The sequence below is a fragment of the Pagrus major genome, chromosome 17, assembly GCF_040436345.1.
Source record: "Pagrus major chromosome 17, Pma_NU_1.0".
Lineage (NCBI taxonomy): Eukaryota > Metazoa > Chordata > Actinopteri > Spariformes > Sparidae > Pagrus > Pagrus major.
In genome coordinates, this window is record NC_133231.1 from 17,349,376 (window position 1) to 17,373,534 (window position 24,159).

Consider the following 24,159-nt stretch of genomic DNA (forward strand, 5'->3'; position numbering starts at 1 on the left):
GACCAGACTGTGGCGATTCAACGGGACTACTTGGAAGAAAACTTTCCTGAGATTCTCATCTGGAAGAAAAGGAAATTAAACGGTAAATATAACACCTAAGAAAGACGAGTGGAAGGAACACTTTATTAAAATGTAATCGCATTAATGTTGTACTCAGTTTATCCACTGTCACAGTTTGGTTGTCAGCACTTCTTTAGTACGTTTATGAATAACTGATTTCTCCAAAACAGGGGGAGTTGCATCATTATGGCTCACTTTTTGCAATACCCTGTTCGACCCGTTTTCACCATTTAACAATGCCTTGTATTACATGAGACTTGGTGAGTTGGAAAACCTTAAGATCTCTGATGCACAACTCTGCAAAATGTATGCAAATGTTCTCCATAAATCTAACAACATTATGTGTCTATTATGTGTATTGACTAAAAGCAAAGATCACCACTTAAACAAAAGGTTGTTTCACCTCATCGACTAGATGAGTAGATTGATGCAACAGAAGCTATATGTCACTCATCCTCCCTCTGCCTGTTATCAGTACAGTAGCAGTGTTATGCTGGCAGTTATTTGTGTGAACAGGTGGGCAGCTCTCAGTATGTGAGTGATCCTCTTTCTCTGCCCCTGCAGGAGCCAGGATCAGGGCAGGTAGGGGACCTGGACGTGCATCCACCCCCACCGAGGATGCACTGAACTGAGAAACATCTGTTGAAGTGTCCCCCTCAATGCAGCTATGGTAAGAATCCGACACACAGATAGAGCAGCTTTCCAGATCTGATTTAAGTTTATAAACCCCAGAGGAGTTTTATTTTCTGTAGTAATCTGTTGGTTACTTTGGTCTCTCCGCTGCACTACCAGTTTGTAATTCTCTCTCTGGAGTCAAGACCATTGAGACTATGTGTAACAAACCTAATTGTGTGTGCGGTAACAGCCTAATTGTTAAGGAGATTAAGGTGGAATGTTGAATTGAATCCCAGCATTAATATTTTATGGGCTAAAGCTGTCCATAGGGGGTTCACAGTGTGCGAGCAACGCACAGATGGAGTCAGAGGAAGATTTCTCTCTCACCCTGTCTGGATATCAGTGGTGGAGAGGAAGAGGAGCAGAAGGCCCTTCTTAAGTTGTTAATACTAGGATATAAGAGGCAAAATAGGCATCACAATATCTTTATCCAGTATTTGATTTAAGTCACTATTTATCTGCTGAAGTTTGAAAAATCACTTGTTGAATTGGTTAGGTTACATCCTTTATTTGTCACATACACAGAGCATTTACAATTAAATGCACTTTAGGCCATCCAGCTTATAGTTGTTAAGATTGAAATATAAATAGCATTAAGTTATAAAAGATAAAGATAAAGATATTATATCATGTATACATGTACACACATCATACTATATACATAACATTTACACTGCAGATATATACATACATAAGCACAAACTATAAACAAATGTTAATACAAGTAGTAAAAATGTCAAAGTCTGGTTATGAGTGATATGAGGATGCAATAATTTTTTGTCTCTATTGTGTTTTGTTAGTCATATTATACTATAGATATGTGAAGCAGCCAGTTTAACCTGTTCCAACTAGAAGTTGCAGAATTTGTTAATGAGTGTGATTTATGGATGTGATCTTTTTTATGTGTCTCTGGAAGGATAACTGTTCAGACTATAAGCTTAAACTGGGATGATAAGATAGTAAGGTTGTCATGATACCATCATTTTAAATTTCATTACAACACTTCATAATCCCTCTTTCAATACTATGAAAAAAGTCCTCTAAATAGGATAATTGTTTTCTTTTCTGTATGAACAACCTGTACACAGTGCTGGTACAGAAAAATGGACAAGACACATATCAACACATCTGTAATAATGTTGAGTTGGAAATCAGTTTTCTTTTTTTTGTTAACACTTTGATATCTGTAATACTCTTGAGCGTGGTATTGAATCATTTTAAACATGCTGTATCAAATCAGCATCGAAGCATCGACACTTTTGATAACCACACTAGACAGTGTGTACAGCGTGTAACATCAAATGAATAAAGTCCTGATACGTAGCTCAGTTGGTAGAGCGTGCACCCCATGTACAAAGGCTGTGTCCTCACAGCACTGGCTTGAATCCGACCTGTGGCACTTTGCTGCATTCATCCCCATCTCTCTCTCTCATCCTGTTTTCGGTCATCTCTCTAAGCTGTCTTGTCTAATAAAGCCGTAAAAAAGAAAAGAAAAAAACAAACAAGAAGCACAGATGTTATACTAAGCTTTCGGTAAAAGTTCATTGGTGGATATGAGTTTGGGAGTTTGCTTATAAGGCAAATTTTGTGATAAACTCATACAAGGGTAATTTTTTGTAAGAAACCCTGTGATATGTGAATCCACAAGCTATCTTAAATTCAACTCTTATGTGTGGTTGAAGCTGTGACAAATTCCTATTTTCATTAATGATTGATGTAGCCTATGCATTGTTTTTCAATTAAGAGATTATTTAGTCTATAAGACATCTTTAAAATTAATGACAGATGCTGTTTACAACTTACCAGAGCCAATTGGGAGGTCTTCAAATCGCCAGCAGTCAAAAAACAGAAAGGTGTTCAATCAATTGTCAGTGATTTTTAATGAACACATATTGCCACATATCTAATAATGACTATATTGATTAAAAATGATCTTTTTTTATTTCTAGATTGACAAGTGAGGCACAGCATAATAATGTTTTCTTTCCGTGCTCCTCTCAAATCTGGCCATAAAGAAAGAAAATGAGAAACTTTGACTTTGCTACCAGCCCGTATTTAGTCATGTACTTGTACAAGGCCAATATAGATTTGTGTATTTGTTTTGATCCGTAACCGTACATCCATTGTCTCAAGATGTAATACACAGTGTCCTACCCCACTACATGCAGCACACACCCTACTGCTCTCCCTGCATTCTGAAATCATCCGTCCATCCTCTTCTCCTCCTTTTTCTGTTTTCGCCATCTTCTTCCATTTCGCATTGCACTCATTGATTTTTTTGTTTGTTTTTCCAGCTGATTATGTCCCTGTACTCTGATTCGCCGGTGGGCACATTGCTCTCTGCACTTTAATTGGACATTTAATTAGATCACAGTTTTAGTCCAATTAGACTCAGAGGTGTTGGGAAAAGGATACGGAGGGGAGAAGAGGAAAAAGTCCCCAAGCTGGTCTCTGTCTCCCTTCCCCCCCTTCTCCTTCTCCATCTCTCTCCTCCTATTCTCACTCTTTTTCTTCGTCTGTCTTTTTCTGTCCGCCTTGCTGTCTCTCCCCCCGCCTCCCTCCTGGGGGCGGCTCATTAGTGATATAATGGGATGACACAAAACACACAGCTCCCCTAACTCTCAGAGTGTCTCAAGCAGTGCCTGAGCCACACACACGAGGCGACAGGGACTGTATCAGCTCACTGTTACAGAAGTTGTCCGCTTGTTTTTTCGGGATGTTACTTTACAGAATCCTGCACTCTTCCTCCTGTTTGGTACTGAAGCCATGAAGGGGTACAAGATCGGGTTTTGAAACAGAGTGTTATTAGTGGCTCTGATTAAGCTCCAGCACTGCCTGCCAGTCTGCCAGTCACAGTAACATCGACCAGTATGCACACACATACACACACACACAACACACAACACAAACATTAACGGCGTGCTGGGCAGAAGCCTATCGACTCAGTGGAGTGCTCCAGTATGATATCACTACACCTAATGAGACTAAGATAAGCCTCATTACCAGCAGCGCTTGCTTACATGCCAGTCAAATGCAGGGCTATTCTGCACCAGTTTCAGCTCCCCTATGGTTCGTCCCCTCTTCCACCTTTTGTTGTCATAGTCCTCACAGGGAGCGTAAACAAGACTGTGCCCCAGTGGGCGAAAACACATGGGCAAATGTAAACACACGCAAACACACACCCCAGATGTAAGCGGATATGCACACAGTTCCACTCAGGTGCGAATCCTCGGAGGACGTAAGTCAATCTCTGTGTCCCTCAAGCAGTTACACACCACCTCCTACCCTCCACCCTCAGGATGGAGATAGAGAACCAGCCTCTACTGTGTGTCCCCTCTCTATACATACTGTATGCATGTATAGAGGGTGTGTGTGTGTGTGCGTGTGTGTGTGTGTGTGAACGACAGGCAGCAGGCAGGGGTGTTTTAGCCACAGGCGTCACTACCTGACCCCCGTGGCTGTGAGATTGACAGCTGTGGTCCCGCCTAATTGCATTACTCTCCCAGGTGATTGGCTATCACCCTTGGGGCTCATTTGTCAGGATGCATTGTGGTAATGATGTAAATTAGCCCATCTATGTGTCACTCAGTCTTCTCCCCCCCTGCTGATTGGCCCTGCTGTGCCCCAGGGCTCGGCCCCCCAGCTGAGGGAGCCAGCTCATTGGTCCTTGGGGAAACAGGAAGTCCCCCAGAAATAGGGCTTTACAGATTGGGCATCCCTGTGGGGTGATATTATCCTTCCTCCTACCTCTTTACCTGTCAGTCAAAACCCAGGGACTGATCCCTGCAGCCTCTATCTCCTATCTGAGACACTCACACACAGTCACACACACTGAAACATGTGGGTGGTGTAGGCACCTGTAATGACCACATGTTGGCAAAGAGCCTAAACACACTCTGTTATAACTGTATAAACTATATAAAGATACACTTGTATAAAAAGTGTGCCTGCGTGTGTGTGTTGAAATAAAGGCCACAGGCTCAGACTCTCTCCCCCACTGCTTAGCCAGCATGCTCTAGCTATGTCCTCTATCAAAAGCAGACACCTTCACAGTGACGGACAGCTAGAGAGACATATAGACATACACACATGCACACACACACACACTTTGACTCCCTGGTTTCTTTGCCTGCATCAATTGAAGTGTTAGTTACAGTCTGGTGTGTGTGTGTCTGTGTGTGTAAGGAGGTGTGTACGTGTGCAGCACTCCTGTTGTGTTGCTGAAAGGTTTCGTGGGAGTGTGTGTGTTCTTTGTTGCAGTTATATGAGGCCGAATATGAATAAAGACTAAATAATGTCAGCATCAGCATGAATCAATACTTATACAGATGCACAATCACTTGGTCTGGACCTCAGCCTCTGATCAATAGTTTACTCTGAGTTATTGTCTTCATATTAACAAGTGGAGCGCTCCCTGAGGAACGCGTATGAATGGCTAAATGAGAGCGCTCCGAACCTCTCAACAGGACCTGGCGTTGTTTTTACACCCTCCTTTGTTTGATTTCAGACACTGCATCGCAAAAGGCTTTTTAGCCAAATTTGGATGCACTGTAGGTGTTTCCAAAACACTCAGATCCTCATGAAACTCTAATTGCCCGCTCTTGGCGATATGAAAGTCCCTCACATAGATTCAGATATCGACCTGTGTCCCTCGTGTCAGTGTTTGGCCAAATTATGACTTTTTTTTTCTCCCTTTAAGATTATTCACAAATCAATTCACATTTTTATTGTGGCAGCTGGGGGGGTTTCATATTGACTCCGAAATGTAGACAAGGATCAAAATAAGTCAACAAAAGTAAAAGGAAAGTTTGGAATGAGCTCTTGTCAAGACTGAGAAGTGAATATCAGATAATTTTGTCATCTGTGTAAGAAGATATTAAAGGTGCACTATACAGTTTTGGGGAAGACATTTTAATCAGAAGAGAAAGATCTTCATTGACTGATTTTTTTTATGCTGAAACAATTTAAATAAACAAACTCTTTGTTTTCATGAATAAACTAAATAAACAAACTGAGGTTAAAGGACAACGTAGCTTCATACTGTTTCACTTTGTTTATATTTGGCGGACCCTGCCACCTGTCTAGCTTCAAACAGTGTTCTGGGGACCTTATTTTCCTCTGAGAACAGCTTGTTTATTCAGTTATAGAAATAATAAATATTCCTGAGTTTGTATTGCTACCTCATTAATATTGTAAAGTTTGAATTTCTCCTCCAAAATGACATAGTGCCTTTTTAACATTAAAATCATGTCATTAGTCTCTCTGAAAGTGCGGCTGTGGCATCTCTGCTATTTCTGCATGTGTTAGATATTAGTATTCGCAGACTCTGTGTGTGTGTGTGTGCACGTGCATTGCTAACTGAGTAATCACTGTAAATTAGAGATGTTTAGAGATGTTTGTGGTCGATTTTGATAAAGCCCCTGTAAAAACTCTCTCTCACGGAAAATCACTTCCCATGACGTGGCACATGTGCCAAACACACACACACACTGACGCTCACACACACCTTTAAGTGCCGCATCTATCATCTCTCCCTCCCGTTCTCCTTTTAAGCGCACACTTTTCCCTACTTTGCAGTAAACATATTAACTAACCTGTATTAAGTCTCCGCCACTGCTTGGCAGAGCGTGAGAAAGCAGCGAGCATGATGGGTAATTGCCGTGCTGCACGCAGTGTCTACAGGAGCACTCTTTATGAGGTGGCGGCGGGGAGAGAGAGGGGGATGAGAGGGAAGGATGGAGGACACCGAGTGTTCTCCACCCTTCACATCATTCAGATTTCTTACTGAGAGTTTAAAAGTTTATAAGTAGTCGGCCGGCCTGTAATTTATCAATATTTCCTATCAGTTGTATTGTATAAAACCTCTCAAAGTGGAATGTTTCCGAAGTAGCGAATCAGATCTGTCTGTGTGACTGTTAATGAAAATGTCTTGGAGAAATCTCAGATTGTGGCATGAGTTTGTGCCTCCAGCGTTTATGTGTTTAGGGGCAATAATTGATTTCTGTGTTGTGCCCCGCAGGGCTTGTCCCACATCTCGAAACCCTGCCAAACACACACACACACACACGCACAGCCAGGCATGCTGCAGTATTAATGAGACATGAATAAGACATGAAGAGAGACCCCCCTCATACACGCTCACACAGGGTCTCCCCCTCCCCAGCTGCTTCCTGTCTGCAGATTATCCAGCTTTCACTGGGCTCTGGTTAAGTGGGGCCAGGAAGAGATTTAGCCCCCTCAGCGGGAGCAGACACACACAGACGCACACACAAGCATGCGCACACACTCGCACATACTCCCTACTGTAAGCAAACACTGGAAAGTATCTGTTTATTGTGAGCTTCAGGTGTTTGTTATCTGCCTGAGATATGATCGATATCTAAGCAGGATCATTTTATCTTTTCTCTGTTACGCTACAACAGAAGTGTGAACTAACCGCCTGAGCTCGGGGTGTACATGTAAACTAAGTTATAACAAGATGGCACAGTTTTAAATAGTATCAGTGGATGTGGTAGTTAACTAATATTTCTTCCAATTTTAGGTTTTATGTAGCGACTGGAAGTCATTTTGAGATTCCCAGTTTAATCTATTTCATTAGTAAAAGCCAATTAAACCCGTCTTATTATAGCGGATAATATGGTATTATGCATGAACCACTTAAGTGTAACTGCGTCCAGTTGTGGGGTGTGCTCGCAGCTAAATGAATGGTAAGGAAACTGTCTAGACTGAGCTTAATGTCACCTTATTTAACACTTACACTTGATAAGTAAGCTGAGTGTATGTTGCTGCAGGTTGAGTTGTGACCTTCTATCTGTTTGTGTTGCAGGCCTCAGCGACGTCTGGCCCAGGACCGGCGTCTCTGGGCTCGCAGGTTCATGCTGCAGCTGTCAATGGAGATAGGAGCGCCCTCCTCAAGCTCATCACAGGTAAGTAGTAGGGCAGATATTCTCGATATTTTTATTGTTAAACTGTAAAATATCCTGCCTCCATTACATATCTTTGTCACAACCACATTTGAGGAATCATTGCAAAATATATGTGTTTATGTATATATTCTGTATAAGAATATTGGCTGATATATGAGATCACAATCAACTGCATCGCATAGGTAGAGCACGCAGGGTTCAAGTGTTCAGTTTTCTTGGGACTGTTTATTTGCTGAAATTGAAACAGGTACATTATGGTTATAACTTATTTGTCTTAAAGAGTAACTCCACCAATTTTCCACATTATAGCCTCCTCATCTGGTCAGGTCAGACATAGTTCATGTTAAAATCTGGCCCCTTATTACTTAACTTTTTACAAATCTAGCCCTGCACCAGTCCACCATGACACCTCAAACACACAAGGTTCAATCTACATAAATATGTAAGTAATTTGCTGCTTTATTGATTTCTATAAGAAACGTTTCTTTGCATTTCCCACGTCTGTAGCAAGGTCAGGGGGCAGGGTCAGCTGCAGAAGCTGGTTAGAGTTTTGGGGGTTTGCACAGAGAAGCTACAGCAGAGCAGGTATGTGTCAGCATGGAAGCTGGAACCACAGTCCCTCCCCGAATGGATTGTCCACGCCATGTGACATTTCTGCATTAAAATGTCTGAAAATGACTAGACATTTGTTGTATTGTCAAGTTTTGTCCTTCCATTATCCCACATGTTTCAAACGCAATGTTCAATCTCATCGATATCCATAATTTTATTCAAAGTAACAGCGTTTCATTTGGTCGCCTGATGCTATAACTTCCAGAAGAGAGACAGAGAGTGAAGAAGGAATTCGGCAAACACGACTAAACATAACGTGAATAAAACTTTGTTTTGATCGAGAGACCCCTAGCAGCAGATAACATACTGTGCATTGAATCTTGAATATACAGAAAATTGAGTCTTGGAGAGGCATGCAATAGAAATAGAAAAATATGTGAAGAACATCAAATGATCAATGTGAATTCTCGAGTAGAGGTGGTGTGGTCCTCCAGGTTATCAGTGTTACAGTTTTTGCTTTTGACTCCCAGCTGCTCTGACCTATTTAGAAAAATGGAAGTGGATTTCCTATTGAATTAAAGCAGTAAAAGCCTTAATTGTTAAGGACAAGGGACTTCCTTAAAAAACAGTTTATAACATATTCCATCACAAGCCACATAATTGTGCCCTCTGATTATAAATGGAACTGAATATCCTACGCATTTTCCTCTGAATTAAACCTAACATTTTTTTTTTTTTTTTTTTATGTGTGTATGATGTAACAGATCCCTCGCTGCGGGACCGTGAGGACCAGTTTGGACGGACCCCTTTGATGTACTGTGTGCTGGCTGACCGCCTGGACTGTGCGGAGATCCTGCTGAAGGCCGGAGCCTTGGTTAACAAGACTGACCACAGCCAGCGCACTGCTCTGCACCTTGCCGCACAGAAGGTTTGGACATCAAATACACAAATGTGTGAAAAAGCTCTTTTTATGACATTAACTTAATTCACAAGTGGATGGATTAATAAAAGTGGAATGGATATGAAGCCTTGACAGAGAGAGAAGGTTTAATTGTCCATCAGCTGCAGTGGGAAGCCAGTGCCCCCTAGTGGCTGTAGTTATGGCCTTAGGGCTTGTGTGTGGGGGGGGGTATCAACTGATTTATAATTCTGAGTTTCACGTACACTCTCTTATAAATAAAGTATTATTCTGCATGAGGAAGTCCTGATTCACAGCATTTTGGTCACTGAAACCTATGAAAGAGGAAGAGATTAATGTTGTTTTCACTTCAGTCTAGACTGAGGAACAGTCAGAGGAGACGATGATAATGAGAACGCCTTCAGACAGGGTGGTGTGTTCTGTCTCTAGAGGGGTGTATTGGGGGACCAGTTGGATGTGCTACTAATAATATCTCTTTACATCTCAGTTATTTGTTTGAGCCTTTTCTTGTGATACAGGATCATCATATCATTGAAGAAAGAGGGGAGGTAATGGGTTATTGGGGTCTGTCTCATAGATGGGGAGTGTGTGTGTGAGTGTGTGTGTTGGGGGATGCTAGTGATGGGAAGCCCTGTCTCTTTGACATCTGATCAATAAACGGCTGAGACAGGGAGAGAGGCCAGGGATTACCGATCTAATTGGACTGAGAATAGGGAGGACGGCAACACACACGCACACCCACACCCACACACACACACACACACACACACACACTCACAGTCTAGATGCATGCTCACACGCGAGATAGATCTGTCAGACTGTGGCTTTGTGGTCACGGGATGGCAAATATACAAAACACAAGTGTACGCGGTCATGGACACACACATACATACCTGCTATCCGGCGACAGCTATCGCAAAATACATCATCCAGCGGCCTGGTGGTGAGCAAACTTCAGGAGGATGATGATGATGATGATGTTGAGGGGATGACAGGCCTGCTAATGTTTACTGTTTAACAGCTCTGAGGCAGGAGGAGCGAACAAAGATGGATGACCTGCAGATTGAACCAGACACAGCTGAAAGCCCGGGGAGTGTGTGTGTTTCATGACTAATATCGAAGAAATCTGTGCTTTTGGGAGCTAATTTTTTGTTTCGCGTTGCAGGGGAATGTGCGTTTCCTGAAGCTGCTGCTGTCCAGGCGTGCTAACTGGCTGCAGAAAGATTTAGAGGAGATGACCCCGCTCCACTTGGCCACACGTCACCCCTCCCCAAAAGCCCTCGCCCTGCTGCTCAAACACATCGGACCTGGGGAGGTTGACACACAAGACAAGAACAAGGTAGTGCAGTGAAGAAAGTTGTTGGAAGATTGTTTGTCTTCCCAACTGTCCTCAGTTAGAAAGCAGCCAGTCTGGGCATCTGACCAATAACCTGTAAAAAGATAACGGACTGACTGAGGATAGTTCATTAGAGCAGCAGGAATTTGAGGTCATACACACAGAAGCACCGAGGGGCTCACTCACACAGCAGCGAACGATTCAACAATCTGAGGCTTTGTCCTGTGTTCTGCTGATAAGACCACGAACACACAAACACACAGTCTCCTCTGTCTGTTGCAGCTGATGAGTATCTGACATCAGTAGTTACTTTTGTAATAATCCAATATGCATCATCGCGTCAGATGACAGTGGTTTCAGCAAATCTCAGAATAGCTCAGCAGCCGTCATGGAGACATGTATCTTAGTTACGATCTCACTGCTGGTTCCTCAATATGAGCTCTGTGCGGTAGTAGCCCTCATATTTCCTGCTCATATCAAAGTGGAGTAAGTTTTTTTTAACGTAGATAGAAACCACAAACCTGGTGTCACAAAAGCCCGCTCTGTTTTGAACTTCATTCATACTCTTTGTGGCTTTCTGTTCATCTCTCTCGCTCTCACACTATTTCTCCGTACAGCAAACTGCTCTCCACTGGTCAGCATTTTATAACCGACCAGAACACGTGCGCCTCCTGATCAAGCACGACTCCAACATTGGCATCCCAGACAGCGAGGGCAAGATCCCTCTGCACTGGGCAGCGCACAGTCAGGAGCCCAGCGCCACGCAAACTGTCCGCTGTATACTGGTACACACTATTGTGCACACACACACACACACACACACACACACACACACAGTCAAGTGAATTTGTCATAAACATCCTCCATCCTCACCTGTCTGTCTGCGTGTGGTGTGTGTGTGTGTGTGTGTGTGTGTGTGTGTGTGTGTGTTATCGAGTGAAGGAGGCAGCTCCTACTGAGTCCCTGTTGAACTGGCAGGACTACGAGGGGCGGACACCCCTGCACTTTGCCGTTGCCGACGGTAACGAGGCGGTGGTGGAGGTGCTGACATCTTACGAGGGCTGTAATGTGACAGCTTATGATAACCTCTTCAGAACACCACTGCACTGGGCGGCCCTGCTCGGTGGGTGAACACATGCTGTATCTGACATCTGACCTACTGCATCCTGAATGACAGCCGCACACTGAAATTAAGGATAACAGGCTAAATATATATATGTATATATATATATATATATATATATATATATATATATATAAACAATACAAACCATCACCATACATAAGCAAATGTTCAGGGTACGGTAACCGTAGATTTTCATACCATAGTATACCTTAAAAAGCAGTACATTGCTATTACCCTAGACCAAGTTAAGCCTCACTGAGCTGCTTACACAACTGCAGAAAAACTTAAAACTTGTTTTATAGCACTGTGCAAAGACAAACAGAGCTGTTTGTAATTGTGTAAAGAGTGACAGTTGTATAGTATAATTAAGCTGTTGTTCCAGCTCCTTACTGTGTATATCCTTGTCATTACCTGTCACCTTCACATCCTGGTAAACATATGTCTTTTCAGGCCACGCCAGAATCGTCCACCTGCTGCTGGAGAGAAACACATCAGGCACTATTCCCTCAGACAGCCAGGGAGCAACACCTCTGCACTACGGTGCTCAGAGCAACAATGCTGTGAGTCTTATACGCTTAAACTCATGAAGCTGGAAAACCTGCTGAGCCAGCATCATGCACCTTTATTCAAAACACAGTATCGTTGATAAAGAGTTAAGCTGTCTCATCCTGCATGTTCTGCAAGATTTTCAGATTTTATATACTTCATTGTTCAAAATAAACTTACACCTTTGATGCTTGATGCTCACATGCAGTGGGTGGACAGTGATTCCCTATATACGTATATATATATATATATGATATTACGAATGTTTACCCTTCTAAAAATGGCCAATAAACTAAACTAATAAACTAAACAATAATTTTCCTTTCGTGTGTGTGTGTGTGTATATGTAGGAGACAGTCGGTGTGTTCCTGTCCCACCCGTCTGTGAAGGATGAACCTGATCTGGAGGGGAGGACAGCCTTCATGTGGGCGGCTGGGAAGGGCAGCGATGATGTCATCCGCACCATGCTGGCCCTTACCCCTCACATTGACATCAACATGGCCGACAAGTACGGAGGCACCGGTGAGCACCTGAGAAACACGAGAATGAACTGAGGCTCCTCTAAACTGCTCTGACCCACGACCCCACTCATGGGCGTGATGACACACAATCGCACACACTTTTATCCTTGTCCTGTTTCCCTGTGTGGTCTGCTGCTTGTTTGAGTCAGGGTTGATGATGTCATGGGGGATTCCCCCCGAGGTGCTATAGAGACTGTGAGACTGAGTGAGGGAGGGAAGTGATACTGTCAGCAAAATCACTGTGAGCTCGTTGAATAGACTCCCACCACTGCCAGCGCTGTCCTCAGACACACACACATGCAGACGCACATGACTTACTGCCACGCTCTGACCCCGGGTGCTCTTTGGACGTATAATCTCCATGGCGATAGCCCCTCTGCTCAGCCAGGCGGTCATTGCTTATGCATGCATAACATGCAATGGTTGAGTCACGTTAATGAGACGGTGTGAGGGGCAGTGGAGCTGACTGGTGCCCGGATCACTTCCATGCACTTGACTCTAGTCTGAACTGTCTAGGGACTGCAGGGAGGGGGAGGAGGGGGAGACACAAGGGGGCTCAAGTGTATCGTTTCTCATTAACTTTCACTGTCTATTTAACCCTTCGTTGACCAGGCTTTAGCCATATCCAAGAGAGGATGAATGAGCAAAGAAGATGCACAGGAGGGAGGAGCAGTGAGGGTGTTTATTGTCCAGTTACATTATCTCAGGGTTGTTTTCTGTGTGTGTGTGTGTGTGTGTGTGTGTGTGTGTGTGTGTGTGTGGGGATGGGTGGGCGTTCACACAGCCCTCCATGCGGCCTCCCTGTCAGGCCATGTGAGCACAGTGAAGCTGCTGTTGGAGAGGGGAGCGATGGTCGACTCTCTGGATGTGATGAAGCACACACCGCTGTTTCGCGCCTGCGAGATGGGACACAGAGACGTCATCCTCACGCTCATCAAAGGTGGGTGCAGTTGATGCACGTGTGCAAGTGTTCCATTGACTACACATGTTGTGTGTCAGCTAAATGCCTCGACTGACATATAAATGTGATGAATAAAGGTTCTGCACGTGTGGACCTGGTAGACGTGGATGGTCACACTGCTCTACACTGGGCAGCTCTGGGAGGGAATGCTGAGGTCTGCCAGATACTGATGGAGAATGGGATTAGTCCCAATGTGCAGGTATGAGTGCAAAAATTTTAAACATACTCAAAGACTTTAACACATTGTCCCCTTATTTGTGTTTTCTCCTGACTATCAGCAGCTGCAAAATTCGGTCATGCAGACACATTTATGTATGTCATTCCCAAAACCTCCACAACTCACCATCCACAACTCAAGGATATTTGGTTTACTGTCTTGCCTGTAAATATTCACATTTAATCAGAGGATTTTTACGTGTCTTCTTTACACATTTCCACTGATTGAAGGGTAACTCCACCAATTTTACACATCAAAGTGTGTTCACAGGTATTGGGGAGTACTACTTAATACTGTATGTGAGAAAAGTAGCATAAAGCCTTCAGTAGCTCCAGAGGAGCTAAGCTCCTATGTTGCCTTGTGGGTAATTAAGGCACCAGGTTTTGAAAAGGAAGAAGAATGCGTGGAATAAAGAAGACCGTATCTCTGGTCGTACTGTATTGATTTTGATAATTTGTTTTTAAACTGTCCATAATGAGTGAAACCATGTTAAAGGGCTGTAATGAAGACCACTGTACTGCTTACCCACCAGTGAGCCTACATTACCCACAATGCAGTGCAGTATGAATCAAAGGATAAATGAGGATAGATGTGGAAATGTAATGTTCCTCTGCGTTGCTTTACGAGCAAATGAGCATAAAACCAGGATGTACCTCATAAATCCTGAGCTACTCTTTTAATGGTTGTATATTTGACTCTTCCTGGGTAGGACCAGGCCGGACGGACTCCTCTGCAGTGTGCTGCTTACGGTGGCTACATCACCTGCATGGCTGTTCTCATGGAGAACAACGCTGATCCAAACATACAGGACAAGGAGGTTAAAATGTACTCCGGCACCCTCACATCTGTCTGTGTTAACTGAGTTTTTTGGACACAGTTTGAATGAGTGCTCTTTCTTTTATGGGTGCGCAGGGGCGGACCGCTCTCCACTGGTCATGCAACAATGGCTACCTGGATGCTGTGAAACTGCTGCTGGGCTACAATGCCTTCCCTAATCACATGGAGCACACTGAGGAGAGGTGAGGACAAGCGGGAGGAACTGGAGGTGGAAGTGGGAAAAACAGATTTATGAATGACTCTCTTGTTGTGCAGGTACACCCCGCTGGACTATGCTCTGCTGGGGGGACACAGCGAGGTGACTCAGTTCATGCTGGAGCACGGTGCTCTGTCCATAGCAGCTATCCAGGACATCGCTGCGGCCTCCATCCAGGCTGTCTACAAGGGCTACACCGTCCGCAAGGCCTTCAGGGAGAGAAAGCAGCTCCTCATGAGGCATGAGCAGCTGCGCAAGGATGCAGCCAAGTGAGAGATGAGCACATACATACATACATACTTACTTGTGTGAATGCAGAGCCACACACTCTCATAAACTTCCCTCTCTTTTGCATTTTACACTTACTTGAACTGTGTTCATCACTCACTCCTGCTTCTGTCTTCATTATCCATCTCTGTCTTCTTCTATCACCCATATAGGAACAGTCACACTCTCTCCATATCTATCTTTCTCTCTGTCATCCCTGCACACACATACGTCTTCCCCCTGTCTCTCTCTTCTGGCTTGTTCTGCTTTTGTCATTTGCTCACCAGTCTCACCTTTATCCTGTCTTACACGATGCTTTTTGAGAGCAAACGGAAAGCTATCCCGTTGTCTTTAAAACAGCAACGGCAACGATAATACCACTTAGAGAAAAAGCAGGAGAGTCAGGAAGACAATATTACAGAATAAACGCTCAACAGTCAAACCAAACCAGGAAGCCTAGTTTGAAGTGAAGTTAAAACAAAGCAAAATGCAAAACATGAAGTGTCAATATGAGTAATTATAAGTTAAAGGAATAAAAGCAAAAAAGCAGGTTAAATCCCAAAAGAGCAATGCAAATGAAGAGATAAATGAATAAATAAAACCAACAAAGGACGATAAGAAATTGACAAGTCTTCGACGAAAAGTCTGCTATGTCTGTTCTGAGATGCTTTTCTCACTCAAAATATTTTAACACTTCTTGCCATCTTATCAGATTTGTTTGTTTTTTAATTTTTTTATTGCTTCACAGCTTTAAAATGAGAAAAGATACCCGGTGATTTCTTGATTTCACCTGTGAGAACTGTCAGTTTGTGTTTTGTTGGTACACTGTTTGAACATATAATAACATGTTTAAATACCTTAAAATATGAAAGATTATGATATAACATAGAATGATGTGCATTAACCCCCATGCTCATCATTACATTAACCCATTTTTTCAAAAGAAAAATGTCCAAACATTTCAAACAAACCCTACACATTATTTTTCAGCCTGGATCTCAGCTTTCCACGCGGCGCATTTCGGACAAAACTATAAGCCATGATCAAATCTGACAGCTTTTCTTTGTGTTCAGGAAACGAGAGGAAGAGCAGCGGAGGAGAGAAGCTGTGCAGCAAATCTCTCCAGACAAACGGAGGGTCGCTGTGGTGAGAGCCGAGCAGGAAAAGATTTCCTTAGTGAACATGATAGAGGAATTATCCATGAATGAATCAGTGGTGGAAACAAAGAAACCATCCAAAGCTGAACGCACAAAGAGCAAAGAGGAGAGACACAAAGGTACAAATGTGCAGAATTTCTTACATTTGTTATGATGAAAGTTGTTGGTTGAAAGTTTTGAGAGAGAAATTGTATTCATTTTTCACCATTAATGTGAAAATGTTTTGCCAATTTGTTATATTGGTATAATAAAATAAAAGTTTTTGATTTCAAAATAATATTTCCTTAAAATACAAATCAGAATTCCTACAATTAAAGACACATAGAGCAGAGAAAATGTTTTCTTCATGATTTCTCTTTATTTCCTGAATTCTTTCCCTAGCCCACAAGACCCGATCCTCCAGAAGAAGTAAAGCAGCTGAACCACATGAGCTTCCTGATGCTTCGAGCCGCCACTGTCATGTGACTGCTGACCCTGTTCCCGATGCTCCCCAGACCACCAGGCTGAAGGAACTTCTCTCTCCCTCCAGCTGCAGCCAGCCTCCCAACCTCAAACCCAGACCCCCATCCATGCCCAAACTCAGGGAACGACCTTCCTCAAACACATGCACTCCCTGCACGAGCATCTCCACGACAGACCAGGCTGACGCTATTACCAGAGAATGCATTCCTGTAAAAAAGAGTAACGCTCACATGACTGTGCCGACTGCCCCTGGCAAGACTGATGCCCACACCTCTCCACAAAAGCACCGAAACCACAAGGAGCAGACTTCAGAAAAGGCCGCCACCAAAGACCAAACTCACACTCCCTCATTAAGAAGCAGATCATCTTTAGACCACAAAAGCCCTTCGAGAAAAACTGCCACACACACACCCAACTCAACACGCACACACAGGGAACACAACAAAGAGCAGCGCAGGACGAGGAACGAGGCTGCACGCATCATCCAGGGAGCTTGGCGAAGGTGAGCTTGTGTTTGTACCTGGAGGGGTGTTCAGTAGCTGGAGCTTATCTGGCAGTGCCATGTGGTGCCCACATGTGCCCTCTCCCACGTACATGCCAACCCGTTCTCATCTCTCCTGTAACCCCTCCCCCCACGTTTGGTCTGGATGCCATCAACACTTGAGCAGTGGGGGGGAGAGCGTGGGAGATGGGTGAGACGAGGAGGCAGGGGACAGACGGGCTGTAATCTAGAGCTTTCATACTGCTTTAACAAGAGGCTAAAAGTTCAGCCGCGCTGCTCTAATAGCTACCAGCAGCCTCTCACACACTCTGTGTTTCTCTTAGAGGCTGCCAGTCCGCCGCAGGAGGCCCTCTGTTTCCATTCAGCTTCACAATTATATTCTGTATGTGCTGCCTATTAGCTGCCTTGAATAAACTCTGTTTACTCTGTTTATCCTCACTGAATATTAGTGTGAGGACTCGCCAGCTTTTAGACCTTTGAACGCAGTCTGAGATTTTTTTATTGAGCGGCGTGCACGTGTATGCGCTTGCATGTGTTGGTGTGTGTGTCTGCAGGTTCTGCGCACGCAGACGGAGAGAGGTGAAGGCCTGTGAAGAGGTGGAGTCAAGTGAGTCAAACAACGGCCATCACAGGAAGAAGATGGAAGTCAGAGCTCAACCGGCTAAACTGTCAGCGAGTAAGAGCTCAGTGCTGCAAAGCATCTACGGTGAGATCATTGCTTCCTTTTTTAAAGGGTGGGGAGGATTATTTATACGTATGTTTAAATGATTTTAAGGAATCACAGGTATGGACACACATTCATTCATACACATCCATATCCATTTGGGGTTCATTATCCTTGTTCACATCTGACATGCTGCTGGAGCCAGGGAGCAAATCCACAGACCTTCTGATTAGTGATAGCCCAGCTCTACCTCCTGAGCCACAACCTGCCAGTCATACTGTATATACATGATTACGTTTGAAAGCAGTCCAGAGACATTGCCCTCAAACACACTCGGCACCAGTAAAGGATGCAGTCACAGATTTGATGCGGCTAATACGTACTAAATTCTATGATATATATTTTTGAGCAGGGCAGTCACAGACCCTAAACAGTCCTTGAGAGTGATGCTGTGGTTTGGATGTCTGGCAATGTAATCGTGTATTAATCAGAGTGATGGCTGATTAGCTGAGAGTCCAAATTCGAAGGTCAAAAAGTAAAAAAAAAAAATAGGACTGACTGGAGCTGAAATCGAAGCAACAAAGACATTCTCAAATTTGTCAGTCACACGGGTAGAAGTGAAGAAGGGCATGGACTTTCATAACATAAAACAAGCTAGGAACCATTTTTTAAGCTCTCTGATGTGATCAGGTTCAAACATGTAGGAACATAATAAAATAAATGTTAATAAAAAAATATTTTTACACATGAAAGTCAATGTGGAACAATGTTACATCTGTCAAACTACCTCTTGTGGATCACCTGTGAGTGTCTTTAATGATTGATTGGAGGTTTCAGGTGTTTGTTTGTGCCCGCTAAGGACTAAAAAAGTCCTAAATAGGCCCTAATGGGATTTGAACCCATGACCCCTGGTTTACAAGACCAGTGCTCTAACCACTGAGCTATAGGGCCCTTGTTAACAGCAGAAATCAAGTCATGTATTTAGAGACAACACCTTGAACATTCATCACGTTCATGGGTGTGTAGTCACACCAGATGAACTAGTTACAGGAGTGTAATGAGCTTCACAGCAATCCAGTGTTGCCGCAGTCTCCTAAGCAACTGAATTAGGTGAGGACTTGTTTTAGAACGTAAAAACAATAAATACAGCTCGTAAAGCGTAATCTAAATCTCTGCAAGACCCCAAATCACAAAGATTAAGGCTTGTGTAAGTGTTTAAATATTGCTTTTCAAATGAATTTGGGATCTCTCGCTTCAAGACTTGTTTAATTTCAGATGAGCTCTATGGAAAGATTTTATGTTTTTTTTCAGATGTTTTTGTTACATTTTAAAACATTTCCCCATCTAATTCACGGATTTTAGAAGGAAAATCTGGATACAGCATCGGAGGCGGAGTTTTGTTTATTCCATGAGAGCTGCTCAGTTTCGCATAAAGCCAAAAAACTAAGTCAACTTCCCGTGGGTAGAAATACCCGGATCTTCCATGTTGTGGGTCCAATAGAGCATGCGCACCATAGACTTCCGCTGGCCGAGCCGGCTACTGTGAAAAGGGATAACAAGATTTAATCTTGTGGCTCTTCTAGGTTTTTGAAATGTCATTGGACCAAACAGCTCAAATTCTGAAAGTGAATCAAGTCGTTTCTCCTGGGCTCTTAAAAAAATATCCATCATTTTACAGCCACTTTTTTCACAATGTAAGCTTATGGGAAAAGGTGGGGCAATGTAATTACACGATTTGGCCACTAGGAAAGTCGGCTTCAAAGCTTGGCGCTCTTGGCGGTAGCTTGATCTATTCCACTTGTTTAGGAGAATGCTGCAACGTATTTTGCTGTGAAGCTCAAGAAATGTTTTGTTCACTACGAAACTTCACCCAACTTTCCATCAGCACAGGGGTGAGTGAATCATGAATGATTTTAAATTTTCGAGTGAACTTTTCCTTTAAGTTGAAAAGTATAGAGAGCACAAGAAGCAATTTGTGGCTGTAAATTCATTTTACACATCAAACTAAATGCCGAACAATGTTTTATCTGCCAAACTACCTCTTGTAGATCATCTGTGAATATCTTTACTTATTGATTGGAGGTTTCTGGTGTTTGTTTGTGCCCATTAAGGAGTAAAAAGTAAGAATTTAGGCTCTAATGGGAATTGAACCCATGACCCCTGGTTTACTAGACCAGTGCTCTAACCACTGAGCTATAGAGCCATATTTATAAGAGCAACAGCTGTTTAATATAAAGACAACACCTTGGACAACCATGGGTGTGAAGTCCAACTGGATGAACCAGTTACAGGAGTGTCCTGAGCATGACAGCAGAACAGCGTTACAGCATTCTCTTAAGCACCTGAAGTAGATGGGAACTTGTTTTAAGATAATTAAAAAAAACAACAACCAAAAAACGATAAATCTTTTAATAAAATGGCTCCATACAGCATAATCCAAGATTCTGGAAGACCAGAGATCCTAAATTGATTTGAAGACGTTATTCACACCCTCGACACTAAAATACCCTTTCAAATCAATTTTGGATCTCAGGGTTTCCAAAGACTTGGCTTACTTCAGATGAGCTGTATGGAGCCATTTTATGTTTTTTAATATTTTTAAAATGAGCCCCCATTTACTCCAGTTTTTTAGGAGAATGCTGTTTTGCTGTGAAGCTCCAGAAATTCTTAATGGACTACAAAACACAGAGGTGAGTAGATGATGACTGAATTTTCAGTTTTGGGTGAACTTTTCCTTTAAGTTACAACCCACAAAGAGCAACAGAATGTTCTAGTGTTGATTTATCCTTCAAAGTGGAAGTCTTTCCATCTTAATTGAAGCCACAGCTCTTGAATTACAAACAGATTTGAAACAGACTTGGATTTAGTGGGATTAAAGGAAGAAGCTGGAAAACTGGATAGTTGTCATTCCAGTGTAGAACACGCTGTACGTGAACAGGAACTAGTGTAAATGTCTGGATGATGCTTCAGCCCACATACCAGGACATTATCAGCCTGGTGGGCTGTGTGGAACCGGTAGGGTTTCGCCCCACAGACAGGCCTGACCTTCATCACACATCACCAGGTGATGATGGGAGAACAGGCAGAAACCTTGCCGCGCCAAAACATACAAGCACACACGGCGTCTTCGCTCACAGACAGACAGATAGACCCACACCCTGTACCCCAGACTCCTCGCTCCATCCCAACCTTCTGACGTGGTTTTCCCCTCCCCCTTCTCACCTCACCTCCCTCTTTCTCTCCTTCTCGCTCTCTGACAGTCCTGGCACTGTGAAAAGTTCAGAGCTGTCAGGGGGAATGTCAGACGACTGCGTAGAGCAATCTACTAAACACACACACACACATATACATACACAGTGCCACACACACATTCATGAAACTCATTCTCGTACTATTCTGACACTTGTGACACACAGCCCTGGACTGGGTCACACTGCTCCGTTAATCATCATAAACCATTTTTGAAATTGTCTGTTATTAACTTTATCTCTAATATCTGTTCACGTATCTAAAGTAGCACACATGGAGAGAGTGTAATATATTTTTGCATCACAGACAACAAAACTACATTTGTCAAAGAATTGCTTCGTGATTTGTTGAGTCAAAACAATCCTCTCCAATGCATTCCAAGTATTGCAAGTTAAAACATGATAAAGGTGGCTGTGGCTCAGGGGTAATGCCAGCATCTTGTTATTGGAAGGTCACTGGTTCGATTCCCCTGGTCTGCATGTCAAAGTGTCCTTGGGCAAGATACTGAATCCAAAAGCTGGTCAGCCTTGCATGGCAGCCACTGCCATCAGTGTATGAATGTATTAAAATTCTGTAAGTTGCTTTGGACAAAAGTGTCTCCTAAATGTAAAGTTTATTTTTTATGTGTTTTGTACCTTTATTTGATAGCAACAAGTGAATACAGATAGAAAATGAAGGCTAGACTTGCAGTGGCAATGCTTGTATGTCAGAGCCATAGACTATGTTTTCACACTGGTTGCACTGGTGCACCTAACTTTTTAATTTAGGTGCACCCAATAATACATTTTAATTTTACTTCTTAAAAAAAATCATGTAAATGATTGAAACCAGGAATCAAGTTCAGATAAATGTGTTATTTTTTTCCCCATTCAAATCACGGCACACACAACAAGAAATTGCGATAAGTTTAAAAGTGCTGATGTTCAAAGTGCTTGCTGAAAATCAGGTGCACAGGTGCAATCAATGAAAACGTTGAGTTGCACTTGACAGATTTTTGGGCGCATGTGCGACCCAAATAGTTGCACTGTGGAACCCTGCATGCTCCGGGCTCTCTTCATAACATAAACAAGCTACGAGTTACCAAGAAGCTATTTTTTAAGGCTCTTGATGTGATCAGGTTCAAACATGCAGGGAGTTTATTCTGTTGTACTGCAGCAAAATAAAATAATTCTTAGTAAAATAGATTTTACATATGAAAGTCAATGCAGAGAAGCATTAAATCTGTCAAACTACCTCTTGTGGATCACCTGTGAGTGTCTTAAAGTATAGATTGGAAGTTTCAGGTCTTTGTTTGTCTCCACTAAAGGACCAAAAAGTAAGAATCAGGCCCTAATGGGATTTGAACCCATGACCCCTGGTTTACAAGACCAGTGCTCTAACCACTGAGCTATAGAGCCCTTATTAAACATGGTAAAATCAGCTTGCAATGAAAAAGACAACACCCTGGACTACTATGGCTATGAAGTCAGGCAAGATGGACCAGTTACAGGAGTGTCCTGAGCTTTGTTATGCATCACCAACTGGTTGAAACTGTTCAAAGGATGTACCTGCAAATCTAAATGAAGATCGTACAAAATTGTTTCTCTGCCGTCCTTTAGGCAACTCTGTGGCCAAACGAGGGCGTTCACTTCGGGGCTCTCAGTCTCAGCTGCTCCTGGACATGCCGCTACGCACCCAGAGCCAGTGTAAGTACACACACGTACACAGACAGGCAGTTTAAATTAAGTCAAAGTCACTAAAAAGGTGGTTTTATGTCTTATTTTCCAGTGAGCGGTATAGACTGTGTGCACCTGACTGATGCCATGAATCAAGCCAAGCAGTACTCTTACCACCTGAGACCTCATAGTGCTGGACAGGGTACCAGAGGCCGGGGAAAACATTGAAACCACACACACACACACTTCATGTTCTTTGATGTTTTCTCAGCTGGCTGGCCGCCTCCACCTCTATAGAATTACTACACACATTGTTCGCTCAATGTGCCAAGCTTTCTAAAATTAAGCCATATGACATCAGAACCATGACCTCACGGGGTGGGGTTAAGTCTACAGAAATGGTGTGTGTAAAAGATAACCTTTCATCCATTGTGGAAGGAACACATACACACGCCGTCTCCCTCGTTCTCCGTCGCTCTCGCACACACACTGAGATAACCTTTCCTCCTGTTGTGGAGAATGAGGCAGTCTATCAACAGCCGGTCATACAGATAGCCCACCTGCAGCCCCACACACACACATACACACACACACCCAGAACAGTTTGGTCTATAAGTGCTTTCCCTCTCAAGAGAAATATGTATGTCTTAACTATGCAGTTTATTTACGTTAATATTGTGCATTTGCACAAAAATATTCCATATTGTGTAATTTTAGATTTATATTATACCTCCATGTTTGTTGGTTTTTATTGCTTTATAACTAATAAATGAAAATTGACACAAAAGGCAGCTTGGATTTAACTTTATTTTGCCTTTTTTTTTTTTTGCTTTTTTTGTTTTTATCAAAAGTTGGCAGGTGTCCCCAGTAAGCACTGGACAATGTTCAGCAACAACAACAAAACTCCTACAAATAATTACCAGGCCAAGAATGAAGCAATAAAGAGGCAGCTTAAGATACAGAAAAAATTGAGCTCTTTATAGAAGAATGTGGAATTCGTTGCCACACAGAATAAAAAAAGAAAAGACACTTCTTCACTGTATTCCTGTCTGAAAGTTCTGTTGTATGTGCTCATCCCTACAGAGCTCTGTGAGTGTTTGGTTGGTAAAAGAGGCTGTAAAATGTTGGAACACACCAGGTGGGTCTGGTGAGTGCGTCGGTCAGTAAATGTCTCGAAGGCCCATGTTTCCCCGACGAGCAGAAGAGCTGTGAGCCACAGTGACGCTGTAGTAGTAGAGTAAGTCTGTCAACCACTGCTCCCTGGTCGGACCGCGGGAGTACCTCTGTAATACACACATGCAGAGAGAAATCAGGTTGACATACACCGTCTT

General features: G+C 43.0%; 2 protein-coding genes and 3 non-coding genes across 7 annotated transcripts in view; 1 reads left to right on the top strand and 4 right to left on the bottom strand.

The window, feature by feature from the left end:
- On the top strand, positions 1-23,619 carry invs (inversin). 2 transcript variants are annotated; one of them, XM_073486129.1, is made up of 20 exons: positions 2-82; positions 231-320; positions 625-730; positions 7,562-7,661; positions 8,978-9,141; positions 10,298-10,471; positions 11,086-11,253; positions 11,411-11,591; positions 12,045-12,154; positions 12,491-12,662; positions 13,446-13,601; positions 13,700-13,821; positions 14,549-14,656; positions 14,752-14,858; positions 14,932-15,141; positions 16,213-16,415; positions 16,678-17,260; positions 17,815-17,966; positions 22,772-22,858; positions 22,941-23,619. In XM_073486129.1, the coding sequence occupies exons 3-20, from the start codon at positions 728-730 to the stop codon at positions 23,054-23,056; spliced, it is 2,916 nt and encodes a 971-aa protein (XP_073342230.1). In that variant the 5' UTR covers positions 2-82; positions 231-320; positions 625-727; the 3' UTR covers positions 23,057-23,619. The 2 variants fall into 2 exon arrangements, with proteins under 2 accessions (XP_073342231.1, XP_073342230.1); XM_073486130.1 differs by lacking the exon at positions 231-320 and having other exon boundaries at positions 1-82.
- Positions 18,803-18,875, bottom strand: trnat-ugu (transfer RNA threonine (anticodon UGU)). Its single transcript has one exon. It is a non-coding gene; the product is annotated as a tRNA-Thr (tRNA).
- On the bottom strand, positions 20,055-20,127 carry trnat-agu (transfer RNA threonine (anticodon AGU)). Its single transcript has one exon. It is a non-coding gene; the product is annotated as a tRNA-Thr (tRNA).
- On the bottom strand, positions 22,498-22,570 carry trnat-ugu (transfer RNA threonine (anticodon UGU)). Its single transcript has one exon. It is a non-coding gene; the product is annotated as a tRNA-Thr (tRNA).
- The window catches only part of tex10 (testis expressed 10), a 10,759-nt gene continuing 10,216 nt past the window's right edge, over positions 23,617-24,159 (bottom strand). For both annotated transcript variants that reach the window (XM_073486132.1, XM_073486131.1), the window contains exon 16: positions 23,617-24,111. In XM_073486132.1, coding sequence (XP_073342233.1) covers positions 23,989-24,111 — 123 coding nt within the window. In that variant the 3' untranslated portion in view covers positions 23,617-23,988. The remainder of the gene's footprint in view (positions 24,112-24,159) is intronic.